We start from the raw sequence: 23,013 nt of genomic DNA, 5'->3' as shown, positions 1-23,013 counted from the left end.
CGGCGATTGTTTATTTACCTCTCCATATTAAATCTAATTGCCCTTTTTCCACAAATGAATAAGAACCTCTTGGAACTTTGGAAATAGGAAATGCTACATCCTTAAACAAGGCTTTTTCAGTGATATTGTTTGATTAAGGTCAACCAAAAAGCTATTATTTTTTATTGTAATGCAGTTCCTATTAAACTTATAATTGTTATTAAATTACTGTGTTTTTGTGAAGTCAATAACCAATGCTCTTCACTGTATGGCAGAATTTGGGCTTTCAGGATTCTGAATGAACGATTGTTTATAAGCATTATGCTTTTTTTAGGAATGGACATATCTCCGATTGATTTGATTAATATAGAAAGATTTGCAAAGCGTGTTATTGGTTTGGCTGAATATCGCTTGGAGCTGGCAGAATATTTGAAATCGAAAATGCACCAGGTTGCTCCTAACTTGGCAACACTGATAGGTGAACAAGTTGGTGCTCGCCTCATTTCCCATGCTGGCTCATTGACTAATTTGGCAAAGTATCCGGCCTCAACAGTTCAAATCCTTGGGGCTGAAAAGGCGCTCTTCAGGTAAGCTGCTTGTCTTCCTTTTTTTTTCTTATACACAACATTTTAAATTAGCTGTATATCACTTCGTTTTTATCACTAGTGCTGAATGCCTTTATTGGTTTTCATTATGAAACTTTCGCAAAGGCAACTTAGTTCTGTTTGATGGCCAAAATTCAATATATGAAAAAAAAAATTAATAGGTCCAAGTCTTTGAAAAAATTTAGTTTTAAATCTTAATACACATTTTCAAATTGAGCCAATACATATACAATACATATACAATACATATACATATATATATATTTAGAAATTTTGGAGGAGTATTTTTGGCAAAAACTGTTTTGGCGATGCAGCAACGCTAAGACCGAATCGGGATCCATCACGTAACTTTGACCACGCATTAGCATTTCAAGCCGTGGGGGGTTGAAAAAGATAAGGCCGTCTGAATGTAAGAGCCGGGAAGAGAATATAAGAAAGGCTGGATACCCCAGGTTAGGCTAGAATGAGACTAAGAGCCTATAAAAATATTTGAATCCGTTTTAGATGGAATTTGAAGCATAGACTTTGAAGGGGATGAGAGGAAGGATGAGCGTTGGCCAGTGTGTTGGTCTCTGGTGGCCTAACACTACGATGAGCCTGTAGTAGCAACCATAAATGCACAGAGGTCATCGTCTGGTTTTTTGTTCTGAGGGGAGAGGGGTTAGTTTGTTTTACACTGAAATATTTAAAAAGTCCAATGGGGACTGGAAAGACTTGATGAAATGTATAGGGCTATCCATTAAACTAGTTTTGGATTGAATTATTCCCATTTTTGGGGGTTATGTACCTTTTATATTTTCAATAGGTTCTAGCATCAACATATTAAAAATGGTCAGACACTATTAAAATGACTTTCTTGGCCAAAAATATTAATGGAAGTACATGATTAAACAATATGGTTTCCCTCAAGCAATAGAAATATTAGTTATGTTTATTTATTGCCTTTGTCCTAAAATCTATTACTTAATCATGTGCTTCCAAAACACTGTAAATCGAACTGAAGTGTTATTGGTGTCGACCAAAGCGTATGGGAAACTTCTGAGAGTCGAAACCGTTGCTAGTGTCGAAGAGAAATACCACTACGTCATCTAGGATTTGGGGAATTTGTTTGACACAAAACTGTTGTATACTTGTCTTTTTGGGTAATTTAAAAGGAGGGGGAGGCTACTGAAAGCGTAATTGTGTTTCCACTTGGCCAATAAACCTAAAGCCAACCCTACTTAACCCGCCTAGACTTTCCCATGGCCTAACTTGTGCAGAATGGATCTTGACTTTAAGTAATTCGTTTAAATATAAGATGCTGGTTAGTTATCACTTACAGAGAAATTGCAACTTTAGTCCTATTGCCTTTCAGATTAATCGTACCAAATGCTCAATTTCCTTTGAATTTTTTATTTTTGATTATACTCGCCAGACTCTACACTGCGTTTGGTGCTAGAAGTCATATCTTGACATGTTGAACCGCCGAAGCCCCATCTCTTGTGACTTTCTCCTTTTCTTTGGATGTATATTAAAATAATGACGAAGGGGCTACTGTCATTCGGTATTAGTCAAGAATCTTTGCGATGGTCCAACATACACCATTGATACACCACCTATTACTTTTACAACTTTCTTATATCACTTTTTGGTATTTTTATTTGAAAAAAAAAAAAAATCCCCCCCCCCCACATCTTCGTTAAGTATACGGTTTTGGGCAGGTGACACTTATTCTCTCCCCGTGATTTTTTGTCCCCGCTCGTTAGACTCTGAAAAATGCTTTTTTGGTATTTCCATTTTGTTTTTTTTTTTTTTTTTTTTTTTTTTTTAATAAAAACTCTTGGCATTGGTATCACAGCTCTAACTTTTGACACTTTCTGATAGTCTCTGTTCTTTATAAAACTGACTTTCGGGATATAATGGAAAAAAATGTCATTATTCTAAGACAGATTGAACTAGATTCTTTTGAAAGAAAATTAACAACTTGTTGCAAAGAACCGAATTACAAATTGCAAATTTTTACAAATTGCAATTCGTATCTTTACGAATTGCTAAGAACCGAACTACCTAGTGTTGCTCTGCAATTTTATACCATATTAGAAATATAAATTCGTAGACATACTAACAATTTATGCTAACTGTTGGAGAAATAGTGACGGAGTGCTGAAGGAATAAGGGGCAACGTATGCTGATGAATGTAAAAATAAATATACAAAACAACAAATAAAAAAAAAAAAAAAAAAAACGAAAATAGTATTTACACGCTTGCTCACAGAGTTGGGAAATTATAATATAAATACTTAGAAAAAGATCACTGAGCTCCGCCCCCCCCCTCTCCCTACCAAAAACTATGTGCTTATGATTTTTTTGGTGATACTATTTTACGTTTATATTGGAGACAAATGGCTTTACAGTAGCCGTATCTCCATAGTAAGAGTAATGGAGGGGAAATTTAGGTCTAAGAGAGAAAAAACATATTTTTATCTGGCATTACTCAGCAAAATCATAGAGTTAATAAATCTTGTTTTGCTTTACATTAGGCCCAAAAACGAAAGAACTTAACGTACGTGAAATAACATGATCTTCATAATTAATAATAATTTCTTTAAAATAATTCAATACGCTTCCTTCCAAAAAAATAGGCTGGATACAAATAAGCTTAGACTTAAAAAAGCCATAGATACCACCATTGAGAAACATTAGCGTTAAGGAAAGCTTCTCGTTTTCTTTTTCATTGCCCTTTTGCTCCTTAGTGATTCCAATATCTAATTTACATTTTTAATAAAAGACATAATAATGGAATTATAAAGACCTATCTTGCTAAGAAATGATGCTAGCAGTCATTCTTCTGCGTTTTAGCAGCCAATCTGCCCTATAAGTTATGAAAAAAGAACAGTTACTGATTGGATAGAAATAATAATAATTGCTTTTATCGGCATAAATGCCGACAGCTAGCAGCGGACGTCGCACAGCAATAAGATGGAATGTAAATGGGAAATGCTCAGTTTTTTTTCCAATTCATTTTTGTCCCCCTTCTTTAAACCTCCTTTATCCTTCTATCTACCTTCTTCGTTTTTTATTATGAGACCTTTTTTTGAAAAAAAAAGTCTTCAGTCTGGAATTTCGCTGTCTTAATCAGATGTTTGAGACTGTCTAACTTTTTCCCCCTTTCTTGTTTTCACTCTATTTCTCCTTCTTTCTCTTTCTCTGTCTTCTCTCTCCTCTCTTATAGAATTTCTTTGACCCATTTCTAGAGCTTTGAAAACACGTGGCAATACTCCAAAATATGGCTTGATTTTCCATTCCACTTTTATTGGACGAGCCGGTGCTAAGAACAAGGGACGAATCAGTCGGTACTTGGCAAATAAGTGTTCAATTGCAACCAGGATTGATTGTTTCAATGAAGCTTTTCCCCCTTTCTTGTTTTCACTCTATTTCTCCTTCTTTCTCTTTCTCTGTCTTCTCTCTCCTCTCTTATAGAATTTCTTTGACCCATTTCTAGAGCTTTGAAAACACGTGGCAATACTCCAAAATATGGCTTGATTTTCCATTCCACTTTTATTGGACGAGCCGGTGCTAAGAACAAGGGACGAACCAGTCGGTACTTGGCAAATAAGTGTTCAATTGCAACCAGGATTGATTGTTTCAATGAAGCTTTTCCCCCCTTTCTTGTTTTCACTCTATTTCTCCTTCTTTCTCTTTCTCTGTCTTCTCTCTCCTCTCTTATAGAATTTCTTTGACCCATTTCTAGAGCTTTGAAAACACGTGGCAATACTCCAAAATATGGCTTGATTTTCCATTCCACTTTTATTGGACGAGCCGGTGCTAAGAACAAGGGACGAATCAGTCGGTACTTGGCAAATAAGTGTTCAATTGCACCCAGGATTGATTGTTTCAATGAAGCTTTTTCCCCCTTTCTTGTTTTCACTCTTTCTCCTTCTTTCTCTTTCTCTGTCTTCTCTCTCCTCTCTTATATAATTTCTTTGACCTATTTCTAGAGCTTTGAAAACACGTGGCAATACTCCAAAATATGGCTTGATTTTCCATTCCACTTTTATTGGACGAGCCGGTGCTAAGAACAAGGGACGAATCAGTCGGTACTTGGCAAATAAGTGTTCAATTGCAACCAGGATTGATTGTTTCAATGAAGCTCAAACTGATGTCTTTGGTAAAGCCCTGAGGTAAGTTTTTTTTTTTTTTTGCAATTGTTGTTACATCTGTGAGCGAACAAGTCTCGTTTCAGCGAAAAATCATTTCCTTAATCTCCTTAAGAAGGTAACCATTCTTATCATAACCTGATTCTAGTTTGAAACGATAGAGATTTTTGTTGGTGTGATGCTATCATATTATGTTCCTTAAATGTTTTTGCTTTTTGGATGACGCTAGCCATGGCAACATAATCTAGTAGTTTATTTTTTTTTGTACTTAAAAGTTTAAGGTTTTTTCGTACTTTCAAACAAGCTTCTTATTGTTTTAATTAAACGACCCTTGTGTTTTAGGAGTGGGACAAAAAATTATTGGGACAAATTGGGATTCTTAAAGAATTGGGACAAAATGTTATACTCCTCATATACGTAATAATTTCTCTTCTTTTAAGTTTTAATGTTGCTCGTTACTGCTTCTTACATTTTTATTTCATTCCTGATAATTTTTTAAATAATGCAGGGATATCCGGCTCCCTCTCCACAAAAAAAAAACTCTAGGTAATACAATCCCGGTGAAAATTTCCCCTGTATAATTACCATTAACATCTCAACATGTAAAATTGAGTAGGCAAAAAGAAAGTAAGACAAATAAAAAGAATGTCGCATAGGCATTTTGGCAAAAGTTCCTCCTGTGGAAAATCCCCTGCAGGAAATTTACCGTCCTCCACCCGAAAGATGTATGCATTATTTCCAATAATAAATACTATACGTAAACCACGGGCAAATTTCATAACTCAAAAAACCTTTCCCAAGGGGCTGTGGAGTGTCATTTTATCTCCAAATGCATAGTTATTGGATCTTTCAACTATGCTGAGCAATATGCTAAGCAATATTTACTGAAAAAAATACAAATGAATGTGCATTGTCAGTTTAATATACATATACTGATATTTAGTAATCACAATGTTAATATTATTTGATTTATTAAAGTTGTAAAAGTAAAAACACTTATATTTTTTTCAGTAAAGTGCAAATTGTGTCCTGGCCTTGGGAAGGCATAGGGGTTTTACGCCCAACTTATGTTAATTTCTGCTCGTTTTGAGTTTGACTCGGTTATTCATTATAATTTCTGTGGAAAAAGTTTTTGTAATTAATTTCTGTACGTTTTATATTGACATAGTCTTTTCAGGAAAGAAGAAAATAATGCTTTAAATCTTTTGGTTTTTTTAAGACTTTATAGTTTGGTCTGCTATTTGTATGCTGGAGAAAATTTTTTGCAATTTTTAACAACATACACCCTTTTAAAAATCTGGACACAAATAGTTGTGTTTAATTTCGTTTCATACCTCCTCCAGTTGACTTGAAATGGAAAACTTGATACCATTCGCAAAAAAATCTGCTTACTTTCTTTGATAGCGTGGATACACTTTCCTACGACAACTCCTTCGATACGAAGTGCCCTGATCTAAACAACAACAACAAAAAATCACACATTATACCCACATCGATCTTTACTATAAAAATTGCAAGCCTTCCAATCACTTTTGACTAATAAAAAGGGCACTAGGCCTTTTGATTTCCAATCGAATGAGCCCTTTTTGAGTTTGTACGACAACGCTTTCTATAAACAGCTTATATGCCCCCAGGGCATAAATTACAACCCATACCCTAAGGGCTGTGAGGGTGGTTGTAATCATCTAAGACATAATTTCCAGAAATTTCAACTACGTTAATCAAAATTTTGATTGGATGTGTTTGGGAAAATGGTGGGCGTGAGAGGGGGGGGGGCTCAATTACTCTCCACTCACTTTCGACTATTAAAAAGGGCAATTTCAATTTCCAAACAAATGAACCCTTTTTGATATTTTTACAACAATTTTCTATATAAACCTTATATGCCCCAGGATATAACTTACAACCCTTGCACTGAGGGCTCTGAGGGGGGGGTTATCATCCTAAAATACCTAATTTCCAGAACTTTCTACTACGTTGAAAAAAATGGATATCTCTAAACTTTGATTGGATGTGTTTGGGGACATGTTGGGCGTGAGAGGGGGGTTAGTTGCCCTTCAATCACTTTCGACTATTAAAAGTGCAAGTTTTTACAACATCGCTTTCTATAAAAACCTTATATACCCGTAGGGCATAACTTAAGACCCTTGCCCTGAGGGTTGTGGGGGAGGAGGTGTTGTCATCCTTAAATACCTAATTTCCAAAACTTTAAAATACGTTGAATAAAATTGACATCTAGACATTTTCATTGGATGGGTTTGGGAAAAAGGTGGGCATAAGAAGGGAGTTAGTTGCCCTCAAATCACTTTCAACTGTTAAAAAGGGCACTAGCCCTTTGAATTCCGAGTCAAAAGAGCTTTTTTACTAGTATCTACAACAAAGATTTTAATAAAAACCTTATATGCCCCCAGGGCATAACTTATAACCTTTGATCTGAAGACTATGGGGGGAGTGTCCTGCTCAAAGGTATAATTTCCTGAACTTTAAACTGCGTGAGACAAAATGGCTATCTAAAAATTCCGATTGGATATGTTTTGGGAAATGGTGGGCGTGGAAGTGAGGCTTGTTGCCCTCCGATCACTTTCGACTATTAAAAAGGGCACTAGCCCTTTGAATTTCCAATCGAATTAGCCTTTTTTGAAGTTTTTACGACAACGCTTTCTAAAAAAAAACCTTATATGCCCCCCAGGGCATAACTTACAACCCTTCCTTGCCCTGAAGGCTGTGGGGGAGTGTCCTCCTCAAAAATATAATTTCTATCTGGAAATCAACTACGCTGAACAAAATGGCTATCTAAAAATTTTGATTGGATGTGTTTTGGGAAACGGCGTGCGTGGAAGGGGTGTTATTTGCCTTCCAATCACTTTCGACTATTAAAAAGGGCACAAGCCACTCCAATTTCTAATTGAATGAGCCCTTTTCGAAGTTTCTATGGCAACTTCTTCGATACGAAGTGCCCTGCTCTAAAGGAAAAGATAATAAATAATACATTGTGCCAACATCGTTCTTATATGCCCTCAGGGCATAACTTACAACCCTTGCCCCGAGGGTTTTGGTGGAGTGTCCTCCTCAAAAACATATTTTCTATCTGGAAATCTACGCTGAACAAAGTGGCTATCTCAAAGTTTTGATTGGATGTGTTTGGGGGAATGATGGGCGTGGGGGGGCTAGTTGCCCTCCAATCACTTTCGACTATTAAAAAGGACACTAGTCACCCCAATTTCTAATTAAATGAGTCCTTTTTGAAGTTTCTACGACATCTCCTTCGATACGAAGTGCCCGGCTATGGAGAACCAAAAAAAAAAATAATACATTGTGCCAACATCGTTCTTTACTTAGGCAGTGCTATTGCGCTGCCTATAAAATGTAAAATTCCACATTTTTGAAGACGGGAGCTTGAAACCTCCACAGTAATCTGAACCGCTGAATTTTATGGTGTGAATTTCATCAAGATTCGTTGGCCTTTAAGGGGTGTCCCCTCCCCTTCCCAAAAATCAGGCGAATTTTCTCAAGTTCGTAGCTTTTGATTGGCAAAACTAAACTTAACGAATCTTACACATTTGAAATCAGTATAATAGGCTGATCCTTTTGATATGTCTATTGATATCAAAATTCTATTTTTAATGTTTTGGTTACTATTGAGCCGTATCGCTCTTACTTACGGTATGTTACAACAGACTTTTTGAAAACTGAACAGGGAACCGTAGAGGGATATTAGTTTTTGGCCTAACAAAGCAGTTACTGTGTCTGGCACCTCGTTTCTCCTCCAAAGACTAGGACCTGTTTATACCTGACCCTTCTTTTGTTGTTTATTTTCTTCATCGTTTGCTTTTTGTTTATTTTATTTTTTATCTGTTTTTATTTTTTTTATGTTCATAAATCTTTTTCTGTTGGGTAAAATTACAGTGACTACAAGCAGCAAATTACTTGATTAAAAAGGTAGTTACGAGGTTTTAATATACATTTTTAATGAAATTAGCATATTTATATTCTTTCGTATTGCTTAAAATCATTCCTTTCTGCTTTATTAAAGCAAATTATGCAAGCGCATATTTCCTATTGGAGATGAAACCCTTCATCCCTTCTATTTATGTGATGCTGATAAATATATATATATATATATATATATATATATATATATATATATATATATATATATATATATATATATATATATATATATATATATATATATATATATATATATATATATATATATATATATATATATATATATATATAGAAAAGTATCCTTATTATGTCAAGTTTGTTCTTAGATTATAATTCATTTCTTCTTCAATTCCCAGAGACCAAGTTGAAGAAAGGCTGAAATTTTATGAGGACGGTGAGCTTCCAAGAAAGAATGTTGATGTCATGTGTGAAGCAGTGAAAGAAGCTGAGGTCAGGAAACAGAAATTGCTCTCTATCTCTTTTCCTCTCTCTCACCCCCCCTCTCTTTCTGTCTCTTTCCCTCGCCCATTCTCTCTGCCTCTCCCCCTATCTGTTGTTTCCTTTTTTTAATTTCATTCCTATCGGATCTATTTTGTAGTTTTTCTATTGGTATAGAATAGAATAGTTTTATTTATACAGGCAATCATAGTTTAGAATAAAAATTCCAACTAAATGGCGCAAGTACTTACAACGAAAACAAGAAAAACGCGAGACTATAACTTATTAAACACTGACATGTAAAAAGGAATGAACGAATTGGCGAAACGATTTGTTCTCGGAGTAGGCAATTGCAGTCTCACTTTGTTAGCTGACCTTGTGTTTATTTTATTCCTCATGACTGGTCGTAGAATCTCTATTTTTCACTGCTAAGAATAAATTGGCCAAATTTGTAGATCAAACCCAAATGACGTTCGTGGAGGGACGGTAGTTTTAGGACAGATAATGCCAATCCATAACTTACATATTTATCGGAAAGAATAGTTTTAAAGGCTCTTTTTTGTAGTGACTCAAGTTGATCGCCTAGGTAACTTGTGTTGTTGGCTTACGTTGTTATTGGCTTTTAGAAAAACCGAAACGACGTAGCAAGATAATTATGGTCATTGTATCAACATGATCACTAAACGAGCAGTCAACGCTATATGTGACACCGAGAATAGCACTTGGATACGGTGGAGGATGACTGACAAAGTCCCTTTTAAAAGGATTAAAGCGAAGGAATTTGGGTTTTTCCTTCGTTGATTTGAAGGCTGTTGATAGTACATTGGTCTTTAAGGTTGCTCATTATTGCATCGCTGAACTGGGGAGCTGCCTCAGAGTTTTCAGTAAGATATTTCAGAAGAACTGACAAGTCGTCTACGTACTTAAACCTGTCCTCAAAATCAGAAAGGACAAAGTTTATAACTGCTGAAAACAACAGCGCTGCTAGTTTCTTGCCTTGCGGAGCACCATACGTGAGCTCAGCCCATTTGGAGTTGGTGTCTTCAGGGAAAAGGCTGTAGACGCACTGGAAATAGTCTTGCAATAAATGAATCACTAAAAGTAGAATATACTCGCGTGCACCTATTGCGCGTAAATTTGTCACATCTATGAAATGGCGAATAAAGTCAAAGGCCTAGTGGTAATCCACTAGGAGCAAATCGACAATCGCACTTCCTTGGTCACTCGACAATAAGGTGATACATTCTCACTAAGTAAACAGTTGTGTTTTTTCCTTTCAAGCATCCGTACTGATATAGGTCAAGAGAAAGAGAAATCTGTGACATCAGCTGGCAGTATATAAACGTTTTTGTCACCTTAGACAGGTTCGGGGTTATTGAGATAGGTCGGAGTTGGTCGAAAGATTTGGGACCTTTCACTTTCGGTGTGACGCGAACGTACGCTCTCTTCCAAGCACTAGGGAACGCTTGGTTTGGAAGCACTGGATAATAATGGAGGAGAGTGGCTTAAGCGTGAGTTCTACTAAAATTTGTCCGAAAATGCGTCAACAGATCGGTAATTCAAAAAAGATATTATTGCTATCGAATATGACACAAAACCTTCAATGATAGATCGTATATTTAAATATGTGTATATATATATTACAGTGAAAGTTCGAAATCTGGCTAATGTCGACTTTCACTGGTGAATGTCCGAAATTCCTTTTTCTCTGCTTGAATTCAATTAGCTTTGCGAGTCAGTGTCGCAAGCTACGTTGGTAAAAGCTAGGTTAGATTAGATTATGTTAGGTTAAATTTGGTTGTAAATATCAGAAATGGGTTAAAAACTTAACCTAATCTAACCTAGCCTGTTATCATCAAGCCTTGTATTAAATGAAAAGTTGACTGGCAGCGCTGACTAAATCCAAGGTGAAAAAAAGGCATTTCGGATATTCACGGTAACATATATGGACCAACATAAGGAGTGAAAGATTTTTTTTTAATGTTTTACCCGTCTTGAAAAATGCCAAGGGAGAAATTCTTGGCTGAATTCGGTCAATAGTTCCTCTTAATTAGGTGCAAAGAGTTTCTTAGTAGGCAGATACGGAGAAAGGGAACTTTGGAGGGAAAAAATTTATCTCCGCCCTAAAGGCTTATGTCTTTTACGATTCGCTCATGTCTGTAGATTTTTTGTTTGCGAATTCGCAATAATTGGCAAATCCTGTTTCAAAGTGAAGATTAACTTGTGTGCTTTTTAGATCACAAGATAAGTGTCAAGATCAAAAGATAAGTCTGCTTTAAGACTTACGATAGATACTTGCAGTTTATTCTAGAAATGGAAGTAAAATGCCATTTTTAGATGTGTTAAGAGCTTATAATAAACATTCAAATATAATTTAACTTCCTTACATACCAACAATTATTGAGGAATTGAAAAAAGGGTGTATGTAGTTTCTACTTGTAATTTAAAAATCACGAATTTCTTTAACTCTGGTAAAGATAAGACCCCAGTTGCTCGTCAAAGAGGGGTGTATCTATGTACCGTATCTTGTGACTGCGGTAATTATTATGTGGATAGAACCCACCAAAATTCGGAAAAAAGTTGCAAAAATATAAGGATTATATAACTAGACTATCGACTTGATTCTTTTGATTCGGCTCGAAGCAGCTATATTTTCGGAAACTAACCATGCATCACTTTTTGAAAACACCGCCCTCATTAGTAATTAAATATAAAAAAACAAGTTTTTTTAACTGAAAGTAAGGAACGACGTTAAAACTTAAACGAACAGAAATTATTCCGTATATGAAGGGGCTGTCCCCTCCTCAACGCCTCGCTCTTTACGCTAAAGTTTTTTATTGCTTAAAAAAAATACAGCTGTGAGAAAGTCAAACTTTAGCGTAAAGAGCGAGGCGTTGAGGAAGGGACAGCCCCTTTCATATACGGGATAATTTCTGTTCGTTTTAAGTTTTAACGTCGTTCCTTACTTTTAGTTAAAAAAGACTTTTTTTTTATTTAATTTTTGAACGTTTTTGAATTAATGTAGGTTTTGGTTTTGGCTCACCGTACACGAATAATTAAAAAAAAATTGCATATTAATTTTACTTTTATTTGGTTAAATGGCTTTCTCGAAACTTGTTTAATTTTGTTTACGAACGTTTTTATTAGTAATAAATATACGTAACTTACGAATTAAATTACGTAACGAACTTCTATATTCATAGATTTTTAATACGTATATTTGGGGGCTCACCCCTAGTCAATACCTTGCTCTTTAAGCTAAAGTTCGAATTTTGTCCCAATTCATTAAAAATGACCCCTTAATCACAAAGGCCGTTAATTAGAATATATAGCTCTTATGAAAGTACTAAAAAATCTTTGGCTTAAAGAGCGAGGTATTTACTAGGGGGTGAACCCAATATTATGCGTAATATTTTCTGTTCGTTTTAAGTTTTGATGTTGCTCCTTACTTTCAGTTGAAAAACTTGTTTTTTTTTATTTAATTTCTGATCTTTTTCTTTAATAATGCTGGGAAATTGGGCGCCCCGTTCATAGCAATGTCCCTTCCCCCATGAAAACTTTCTTTATGGAAAGATCCTCCCATATAGTCCCCGACCCCCCCTACCCCCACCTACCAGAAAAAATCCCCCCTGAAAACGTCTGTATACTTCCCAATAACCAATTTTATATGTTAACATTGTGTAAAGTTCATAACTTTCAGCCCTCCCCCTGAGGGCTTCGGGGGATTAAGTCATCCTAAAAGACATATTTATCTTATTTTCGACCATGCTGAACAAAATGGCTATCTGAAAATTTTGATCGGGTGACTTTGGGGGGAAATGAGCGTGGGAGGGGGCCTAGTTGCCCTTCATTTTTTGGTCACTTAAAAAGGGCACTAGAACTTTTAATTTCCGTTCCAATGAGCCCTCCAACGATATTCCAGGACCACTGGATCGATACGATCACCCCTGGGGAAAAACAAATAAACACGCATCCGTGATCTTTTTTCTGGTAAAAAATGCAAAATTCCAAATTTTTGTAGATAGGTGCTTGAAACCTCTACAGTAGGGTTCTATTATACGCTGAATGTGATGGTGTGATTTTCATTAAGGTTCTATAATTTATATTATAGAACCTTTAGCTTTTAGGGGGTCTTTCCCCTTTTTTCTAAAATCAGCCAAATTTTCTCAGGCGGGTAACTTTGATGGGTAAGACTAAACTTGATGAAACTTTTATATTTGAAATCAGCATTAAAATCTGGTTCTTTTGATGTATCTATTGGTATCAAAATTCCGTTTTTTAGAGTTTCGGTTACCATTGAGCCGGGTCGCTCCTTACTTACAGTTCGTTACCACGAACTGTTTGATAATTTGGGTATTAAGCAGTTTGTTCGGGGGGCAATAGAAATTTTTAAGTTATGCAGTAATACTTCGTTAAATAGAAATTTGGGAGAGTCTCAGTGAATTACTTAAGAATACACAAATTTACATCAAAAATAACCTGATATATTACATAGTAAAACCAATAGTTAATACGAATGAACCTGCATTAAAAGACATTTTTAGTGAGCTGTATAAAAAGCAAGAATTGCTTTGTGGACTTGCTTCTTATTTTTTTTTTTTTCTGAATGAATTATCTGGTTTCGTATTTGTTTTTCAGGTCTGGTTGAACTTCCTTTAAGTGATGATGCTGGAACTGTTTTAACTTTTGTTTTTAGTTTTAAGGGTCAAGTATTCTATCGCAAGTCTAACTTTATCTGTTTGTGTTTGCTAATAACGGCAACTTGGATATTGAGCCGAAATATTCATTTAGTAAAATTTTCATTGTCTTAAAATAATTTTTTCGTCGCTTTACCTTTTTTTATTTGTGTTGTGGAAAGAAAATGTGGTCTTTTTCGTTTTGTACTTGCTCTCTTTTTTGTCAATTAAAAAGATTGATTTTTAATCATCAATCGGGCACAGTTATAAGTTTGGATTATTGTGTGGCCGGCACTTACCCCCTTCCCCTGGAAAATACCCCCCCCCCGCCAAAAATGCTTTCTTGGAAAACACTCACCCAACCCCCTGAAACCCTCCTCCCACCCTCAAAAAAAAACTTGGTTACGGTCCTGGGGATTATATATCAATTTCTGCCTTCAGTCCTCTTCTCGTCTCTCCCTTCGAACTAATTCTGTATTTATCTGATGGCTTAATGAGAGCTGGGATGTTTTGCTTTAAAATGCACCCTTTAACGTATCTCCTTCCCTCCCAATCTAAAAAACCATCAGAGAACACCATTGTAGAAGTCTAAGTGCCTTTTTAAGTTTTTTTTTTAATTTGTCCATTGCTTTACATATGACCATTGTCCATTGTAATTTGTCCATTGGAAACATAGGAACATTTTCCGCAGGGGAATTTTCAGTGGGGAGTAAATTTTCGGAAATAATTTCCTTTCAACGAGGATGTATTTTCCTGGAGGGGGGGTATTTTCCGTGGGGGGTAGACGCTTAGAACCGGATCATTTTATGCAATCGATGTAAAAAATCAATCCATGCAAAATTACATTTCGTCAGAGAACCTAATTTCGTCAGAGGTTGATATGCGTAACAGGAATTATGTCAAACTTCATTTTGACAGTCCTTTCCGGTATTTTGGTCTCTTTCTTTCACTTTGCAAAAGGATTTAAGGAAAATATATTAAGGGTATGGGGCAAGGCCGTATCCAGGGGGGGGGTACCCGCTTTGAACCCCCCTTCCCCCCCCCCCGAAATTTTTGACCGAGTCGAAAATTAGTCTAAAAAACCTGTAAAGACAAAACCTTACCAAAAAAAAATATGCTCCCACACTAAATCCTATTGCATTTTGTGGGTTAACGGTTCTGATCAGCTTACGCAATTAGGTAACCGTAGGTAACCCCATGTTCACCTGACCTTGCATAGTAAATTAGGGTTAATAATATGCGCTCTGATCAGCTTACGCAATTAGGTAACCCTATGTTCACCTGACCTTGCATAGTAAATTAGGGTTAATAATAGGGCGTATTATTAAATAGGGCGACCAATTGTTGAGACGGTGATATTTTGTGGGCGGCAACAACTTGCCCTTCGTGGTACCAACGATCCCGGCCCAATTTCAGTCTCGGATCCAGAACCTTCTCACAATGATGGCAACTTCCGAGCACTACTGCGGCTGAGGGCGAGACACGGTGACGATGTTCTGAAGAACCACCTACTTTCTGCGGCCGGAAATGCCACATATCTTTCTCCCATCATCCAGAATGGTATTATCGCCGCATCCGGGGAGCTTCTTCAGCAGTCTATTGTGGAAAGAGTAAACGCAAGTCCACGCTTTTCGGTGCTTGCCGATGAAACAGCGGACGTTTCGAATACCGAGCAGCTGTCTGTTTGCATCCGCTACACTTTCAAAGGGAACCTGCATGAGGACTTCCTTGGTTTTAGCCCAGTTTCTGATTTGACTGGGCAAGATCTGGCTTCATCAATCCTGCAATTTCTCGAAAGCCTTGGTCTTAATTTGAACAAGATGGTTGGTCAGGCATATGATGGTGCAGCAACGATGAGTGGGCATCTTAGGGGTTTCTAGGCTGTTATACGTGAAAAGCATCCGAAGGCGCTTTACGTCCATTGTAGTGCGCACAGTTTCAACTTGGTCAACTATTCTGTATGCTCTATTCTGGCGTTTAAGCATTTCTACGGTATCTTGGCACAAGTTTACAGTTTATACCATACTTCCCCACTTAGGACACAGAATTTAAAAGAGAAGATCAACGAAATACTACCGGATTCGAGGAAACATACTTTAATCAGACTCTGCGAAGCAAGATGGGTGGAGAGCCACGATTCAGTCGTGCGTTTTCTGGAGCTTTACCGACCATTCCAGCAATCCCTGGAAGCTCTAGAAGATAACGGAAATGCAGAAACTTCTGCAAAAGCGGCGCAGTTGCTGGACACGATGAACCAGTCGCGATTTGTTGTGTGTCTCCGTGTGGTCAAAGGGCTTTTCTCCTTACGCTTCCATTGTGCAAGACTCTTCAGTCAGTTGACTATGATTTGGCAGCTGCATGCAGGCACGTGGAAACTGTCCTTTCAAAAACAAAGGAAATGCGAGGAAATACTGCTACTGCTTTCACGGCTATTTTCCATGAAGCTCAGCGTTTTGCCAGCGACTTAGGACTGGAGATGACTCGTCCAAGGACGAGAGGTGGCCGGAGTATGCACGCAGACGATCCAGACCTTCTCAACCACTATAGAACCTCGCTCTTTATTCCTTTCCTGGACCACTTCACTTCCCAGCTGAAACAACGATTTGTACTTTACCAGAAACTTCCAAATTTGTCAAATCTCAGCGTCCTTTCTCCTGCCAAAATTGTTTCTGTCGATCTGAAGGCATTAAACCTGGAGTTATTGGTTGAATTGTATGGCGATATTCTTCCCAAGCCAGACTGTCTGAAGCAAGAAATTGAGCTATGGCGCATCAAGTGGGAGAATGTTCCGGTATCAGAGAGGGCTACTTGTGCTGTGTCTTCGTATCAGGCATGCGACGCTACCTTTTTTCCAAATATTTTTCTGCTTCTGGCTGTTCTTGCGACGTTACCTGTTAGCTCTGCTACTCCGGAAAGAAGTTTCTCAACGCTCAGAAGGCTCAAAACCTGGCTGAGAAATTCAACAGGAGAAGAACGATTGAGTGGCTTAGCCTTCCTTGTAGTTCATAGGGACGTTGACATCTGGCCTGACAAGGTCATCGACATTTTTGCAGGGAAGAAAAATCGTCGCCTGGATTTCGTTTTATAGATATTCGCCCTTACTTTTAGCTAAAAAAAAAAAAAATAAAATAAAAAATATATAGACTACTTCTAGCCTACTATTTGGCTTCTTTTTGCGCAAAAAAAAAAAAAAAAAAAGCTTGTATTATTTAAATGTATTTAAATAATTGTATTGTGTTTACGTTACTAAAAAAAAAAAAAAAAAAAAAAAAAAAATTCCCCTTTTATATACGAAAGTATGACTAGTGGACGCGTCCTCGTTCGCCCGGTGCAGCATAACGGTCTCGAGCAAACGTAATGGTGCGCGGGGATGTTATACATCGTCCATGGGAAAAAATCGGGTAAACCCCCCCCCCCCCGAACAAAAATCCTGGATACGGCCCTGGTATGGGGGTTGGGAAAAAGGATTTTCTTTAGTCGTGATCTATCTATGTCGTTTTCTCACGCCAGAAAAATGTTATTGTGCGAAATTTCAGAACAAATATTGAGCAGTTTTCGAGAAAAATGCGGGAAGGGGGATTCTTTTAATTGAAGATGCAGCAAAAAAACTGAGCAAGAATGAGGAAACATACCTAAAACAGCAAACATACAAATCACACCTTGTTACATGGTATTTTCAAAAATCTAAGGCCCCCCCCCCACTCCTTACTTGATGCCACTGTGTAAAGCCGAAATGTTTGGGCTTTTCGGTTATTTTATTCAATGTCTTGATTGGAATTTTAATCTATCGCTTACAAATTTCCGTATTCATTTTCTTCATTCTTCCTTGTTATTTTTAGGAGGTATTCAAATCATTGTCCAAAAAGAAGAAGAAAAAGAAGCGCGAGAGTGAAGCTGGCTTGAATGGAACATTGGAAACAACTCACGATGAGTCTGTAGCAGCGGAAACACCTGGGAAGAAGAAGAAAAAGCAAAAAATGGAAGGAGAAGAAGAACCTGTTGAAAATGGTGTAGAAGCAGACGAAACTCCTGGAAAAAAGAAGAAGAAAAAGAAGAGAGTAGAGGAAGCCGATGAATCCATTATAGCAGGTAACGTCTTAAACTTAAGGGTTAATGTTCCCTGTGTAATTTTTGCTATGTTCTTCTATCCTCCTAAGATTCTAGTAAATCAACAATAGACAGCCATTATACTATTGTTCCATGGCTGAGATTCAGCTCTATCCATCTACCGAGTAATTTGCTTGAAATTTAGTGTACATGGTTTTTGGAATGAAAATACCCTTGAAAAATGAAATATGTGATTGAAAATACACTTGAAAATGGGACGATTTTCCTACTTTTTAAGTAGGAAAACCTACCTTTTAGGTAGAAAAGAATATTTTTACCTCAAAAGTGAAAATACGCTTGATAAGGGGACGATTTTTCTATTTTTTAAGTTGGAAAACCTACCGTATAAGTAGGAAAAATATTTTCACTTTGAAAGTGAAAATATGCGATTGAAAATTCGCTTGAAAAGAGACGATTTTTCTAGTTTTTAAGCATGTATAGGTCCTCCCACAAGAAGGAATATCAAAATTGTGACTGTGAGAGGATAGATTGAGACTAAAAAATACAATGATACAAGTTTCTTGTCCTTTTGATGGAATTTATAGCTGCAGGCTTGTTGCAAAATCGCTTGTCTGAGAGTGAACATGTACCTGAATTTTAAACAAGCTTTCAGCATTGTTGAAAAATATCCTCTTCCTGTTCGTGTAAGCTGAGCACTTGATTTGACTTACTTGACTTATGTCTCCTGCCGGGTGCTGCTGGGCGTAAAGAGTCACTTCTGCCCCTTCCATCCGCTTCGGTCTATGGAGAGCATTTGCGCCTTTCACTTGGTCCGATGTTTGCCATCGTCAGGAACCCGGACAGGCTGTCAACTCATCGTTTCTTCGGTCGGCCACGAGGTCACTTCTAACCAAGGGCGGATCCAGGATTTTTTCGGGGGGTTACAAATTTTTTACTCAGTTTTCGACTAATTATACTGATTTTTACCTAAGTTTTACTAATTTTTGACTTATTTTCGACTCGGTCAAAAATTTCGGGGGGGGGGGTTCAATTCGGGTAAACCCCCCCCCCCTGGATACGGCCCTGCTTCTAACCGACTTTTGTGGGGTCAAAGTCAAAGATCGTCTTTGCAGATAAATGCAGGGGCTTTCGAAGTAAGTGTGTAAACCGTCGTAAGTTACTCGGGTCAGAAGCCGAGACTGTTTGGCGAGCTGCAGCAGCTTCTCGTTACTCACAAAGTCAAACCACTGCCTACCTTCAATCCCTCTCAGGCTCTTTCACTGGAATATATCTATCGTCTTTAGGGTAAGCTGAGCGGAAAACTCCTAAATGTCTCATGCTCGTGTCGAGGAAACTCAAATAAAATTCCACCATTAGTGTCTTCTTCCTATTCGTTTAGGATCAACAACGAGTTCATGTGTTCGATAGAAATTAAAATTCTTTAAAATTTAGAAATTAGCGTAGGATGTGTATAGAGGTTAGTAAATCATCCTACTACCCCCTACAAACATCCTACTACTATCCTCAAAAAATGCGGTGGTAGGATGTTCTTAGAGGATACTGAGAATCTTTTTGAAGGTTGTAGGGTATTTTTAGAAGTTAGTAAAACATCCTACATACCCTCAAAAAATGTGGTGGTTGGATGTTCGTAGAAGATACTGAGAATCTTTTTGAAGGTAGTAGGATACTTTAGAGGTTGGTAAAACATCAAACTTCCCCAGAAACCCAGCCCTCTATCCTCAAAAAATGTTTTGTTAGGTTGTACTTAGAGAATAATGTGTATCTTTGTGAATGCTGTAGCATATTTTAAGTGGTTAGTAAATCATCATACCCCTACAAACATCCTCTATCCTCAAAAAATGAGGTGGTTGGATGTTCTTAGAAGATACTGAAAATCTTTTCGAAGGTTGTAGGATATTTTAGAAGTTATTAAAACATCAAACTTCCCCCATACAAACCTCCTGTCCTCAAAAAATGCGATATTATCATATTAATAGTAAATGCTTTTATCCCTTGTGTTGATTGTTGCATATTTTCTGAATGGATTACAATATCTACTACCCCCTAATACTCTCCTTCTATCCTAACCTAACGGGATGGTTTGATGTAATTCGTGGATACTGAGAATCTTTTTGAAGGTTGTTACATATTTTTTGAAGCTGTTAAAACATCCTAATTCCCCATACCCTTAACCTTCTCACCTCAAAAAATGTGGTGGTATGATTTTATTACAAGATACTTAGAATTTATTTGTTTACATTAGCATATATTAAAAAGCTCGAAATTAATCACACTACCCCTACAAACAATGTGGTGGTTGGATGTTCTTAGAAAATAATGAGAATCTTTTTGAAGGCAGTAGCATATTTTAGAAGCTATTAAAACAACAAACTACCCCCAACAAACATCCAGTCATCAAAAAATGAGGTTGTTTGATGTTCTTAGAAAATACTGAGAATCTTTTTGAAGGCTGTAGCATATTTTTAGAGGTTAGTAAAACATCCTACTTCCCCCTACAAACATCCTTCTATCCTCAAAAAACTTGGTGATAGGATGTTCTTAGAAGATACTGAGAGTCTTTTGGAAGGTTGTAGGATACTTTAGAGGTTAGTAAAACATCCTTCTATCCTCAAAAAATGTGGTGGTTGGATGTTCTTATAAGATACTTTGAATGCTTTAGCATATTTTTAAAAAGGTAGTAAAGTATCATACTTCCCCCAAAAAATGTGGTGGTTAGATGTTATTAGAAGATACTGAGAATCTTTTTGAAGGTTGTAGGATACTTTAGAGGTTAGTAAAACATCCTACTATCCTCAAAAAATGTGGTGGTTGGATGTTCTTAGAAGATACTGAGAATCTTTTTGAAGGTTGTAGGATACTTTTAGAGGTTAGTAAAACATCCTTCTATCCTCAAAAAATGTGGTGGTTAGATGTTACTAGAAGATACTGAGAATCTTTTTGAAGGTAGTAGGATACTTTAGAAGTTATTAAAACATCAAACTTCTCCAGATAAACCTCCTTCGGTCCTAAAATTTCGGTGTTTCATGAAGCTCTTAGTCATTGCTGAGAATCTTTTGGAATGCGTTAGCATATTGTATGTAGTTATTCCTTATAAAAAAATCCCCAGCCACACATCCTCTAATAAAATATTATGGTGGTTGGATGTTCTTAGAGGATACTGAGAATCTTTTTGAAGGTTGTAGGATACTTTAGAGGCTAGTAAAACATCCTACTGCCCCCTACAAACATCCTATCCTCAAAAAATGTGGTGTCTTGTTGTTATTATAAGATACTGAGAATCTTTTTGAAGGCTTGTGCATATTTTAGTAGGTATTAAAACCTCATACTTGCCCATACAAACATCCTGACCTAAAATATCGTGGTAGTATCTTGTTCTTAGAAGATAATTATTATCTGTGTGTATACTGTAGCATATTTTCTGTAGCTATACCTACATAAAACTTTCCCAAAAAAATGTGGTGGTTGGATGTTCGTAGAAGATACTGAAAGTCTTTTGAAGGTTGTAGGATACTTTAGAGGTTAGTAAAACATCCTACTACCCTCAAAAAATGTGGTGGTTGGATGTTCTTAGAAGATACTGAGAGTCTTTTGGAAGGTTGTAGGATACTTTTGAGGTTAGTAAAACATCCTACTACCCTCAAAAAATGTGGTGGTTGGATGTTCTTAGAAGATACTGAGAATCTTTTTGAAGGTATTAGGATACTTTTAGAGGTTAGTAAAACATCCTTCTATCCTCAAAAAATGTGGTGGTTGGATGTTCTTAGAAGATACTGATAATCTTTTTGAAGGTAGTAGGATACTTTAGAGGTTAGTAAAACATCCTACTACCCTCAAAAAATGTGGTGGTTGGATGTTCTTTGAAGATACTGAGGATCTTTTTGAAGTTTGTAGGATACTTTTGAGGTTAGTAAAACATCCTACTACCCTCAAAAAATGTGGTGGTTGGATGTTCTTTGAAGATACTGAGAATCTTTTTGAAGGTTGTAGGATACTTTAGAGGTTAGTAAAACATCCTACTACCCTCAAAAATGTGGTGGTTGGATGTTCTTAGAGGATACTGAGAATCTTTTTGAAGTTAGTAGGATACTTTAGAGGTTAGTAAAACATCCTTCTATCCTCAAAAAATTTGGTGGTTGGATCTGCTTAGAATAGAATTATAATATTTTTGAAGGCATTAGCATACTTTAGAGGTTAGTAAAACATCCTACTACCCTCAAAAAATGTGGTGGTTGGATGTTCTTAGAGGATACTGATAATCTTTTTGAAGGTTGTAGGATACTTTAGAGGTTAGTAAAACATCCTACTACCCTCAAAAAATGTGGTGGTTGGATGTTCTTAGAGGATACTGAGAATCTTTTTGAAGGTTGTAGGATACTTTAGAGGTTAGTAAAACATCCTTCTATCCTCAAAAAATTTGGTGGTTGGATGTTCTTAGAAGATACTGAGAATCTTGTTGAAGGTAGTTGGATACTTTTAGAGGTTAGTAAAACATCCTACTACCCTCAAAAAATTTGGTGGTTGGATGTTCTTAGATGATACTGAGAATCTTTTTGAAGGTTGTAGGATACTTTACAGGTTAGTAAAACATCCTTCTATCCTCAAAAAATGTTGTGGTTGGATGTTCTTAGAAGATACTGAGAATCTTTTTGAAGGTTGTTGGATACTTTAGAGGTTAGTAAAACATCCTACTACCCTCAAAAAATGTGGTGGTTGGATGTTCTTAGAGGATACTGAGAATCTTTTTGAAGGTTGTAGGATACTTTTAGAGGTTAGTAAAACATCCTACTACCCTCAAAAAATGTGGTGGTTGGATGTTCTTAGAAGATACTGAGAATCTTTTTGAAGGTTGTAGGGTACTTTTAGAAGTTAGTAAAACATCCTACTACCCTCAAAAAATGTGGTGGTTGCATGTTCTTAGAAGATACTGAGAACCTTTTTGAAGTTTGTATCATATTTTTAGTTGCTTGTAAAAAATCCCACTACCACCTACAAACCACCCTCGGTAATCAAAAAATAGGGTTGTATCATGTTCTTAGAAGATACTGAGAATCTTTGAGAATGCGTGTGAAATTTTTTACTGGGGAGAAAAACAACCTAATTACCCATACCAACATCCTTCTATACTCAACATATTTGGTGGTATGATGTTCTTCGTATTGA

General features: G+C 36.7%; 1 protein-coding gene across 1 annotated transcript in view; it reads left to right on the top strand.

Annotated features, from left to right (window-relative positions):
- Nop56 (Nop56 ribonucleoprotein) overlaps positions 1 to 23,013 on the top strand; it is an 82,152-nt gene that overhangs the window by 54,183 nt on the left and 4,956 nt on the right. Inside the window, exons 5-8 of the mRNA XM_089088515.1 lie at positions 314 to 566; positions 4,562 to 4,744; positions 9,028 to 9,121; positions 17,625 to 17,874. Coding sequence (XP_088944641.1) covers positions 314 to 566; positions 4,562 to 4,744; positions 9,028 to 9,121; positions 17,625 to 17,874 — 780 coding nt within the window. The remainder of the gene's footprint in view (positions 1 to 313; positions 567 to 4,561; positions 4,745 to 9,027; positions 9,122 to 17,624; positions 17,875 to 23,013) is intronic.

This window comes from Artemia sp. Qi Xiang Cuo, chromosome 4, assembly GCF_049724085.1.
Source record: "Artemia sp. Qi Xiang Cuo chromosome 4, ASM4972408v1, whole genome shotgun sequence".
NCBI classification, from domain to species: Eukaryota; Metazoa; Arthropoda; class Branchiopoda; order Anostraca; family Artemiidae; genus Artemia; species Artemia sp. Qi Xiang Cuo.
This window is presented reverse-complemented; position numbering and strand designations above follow the sequence as displayed.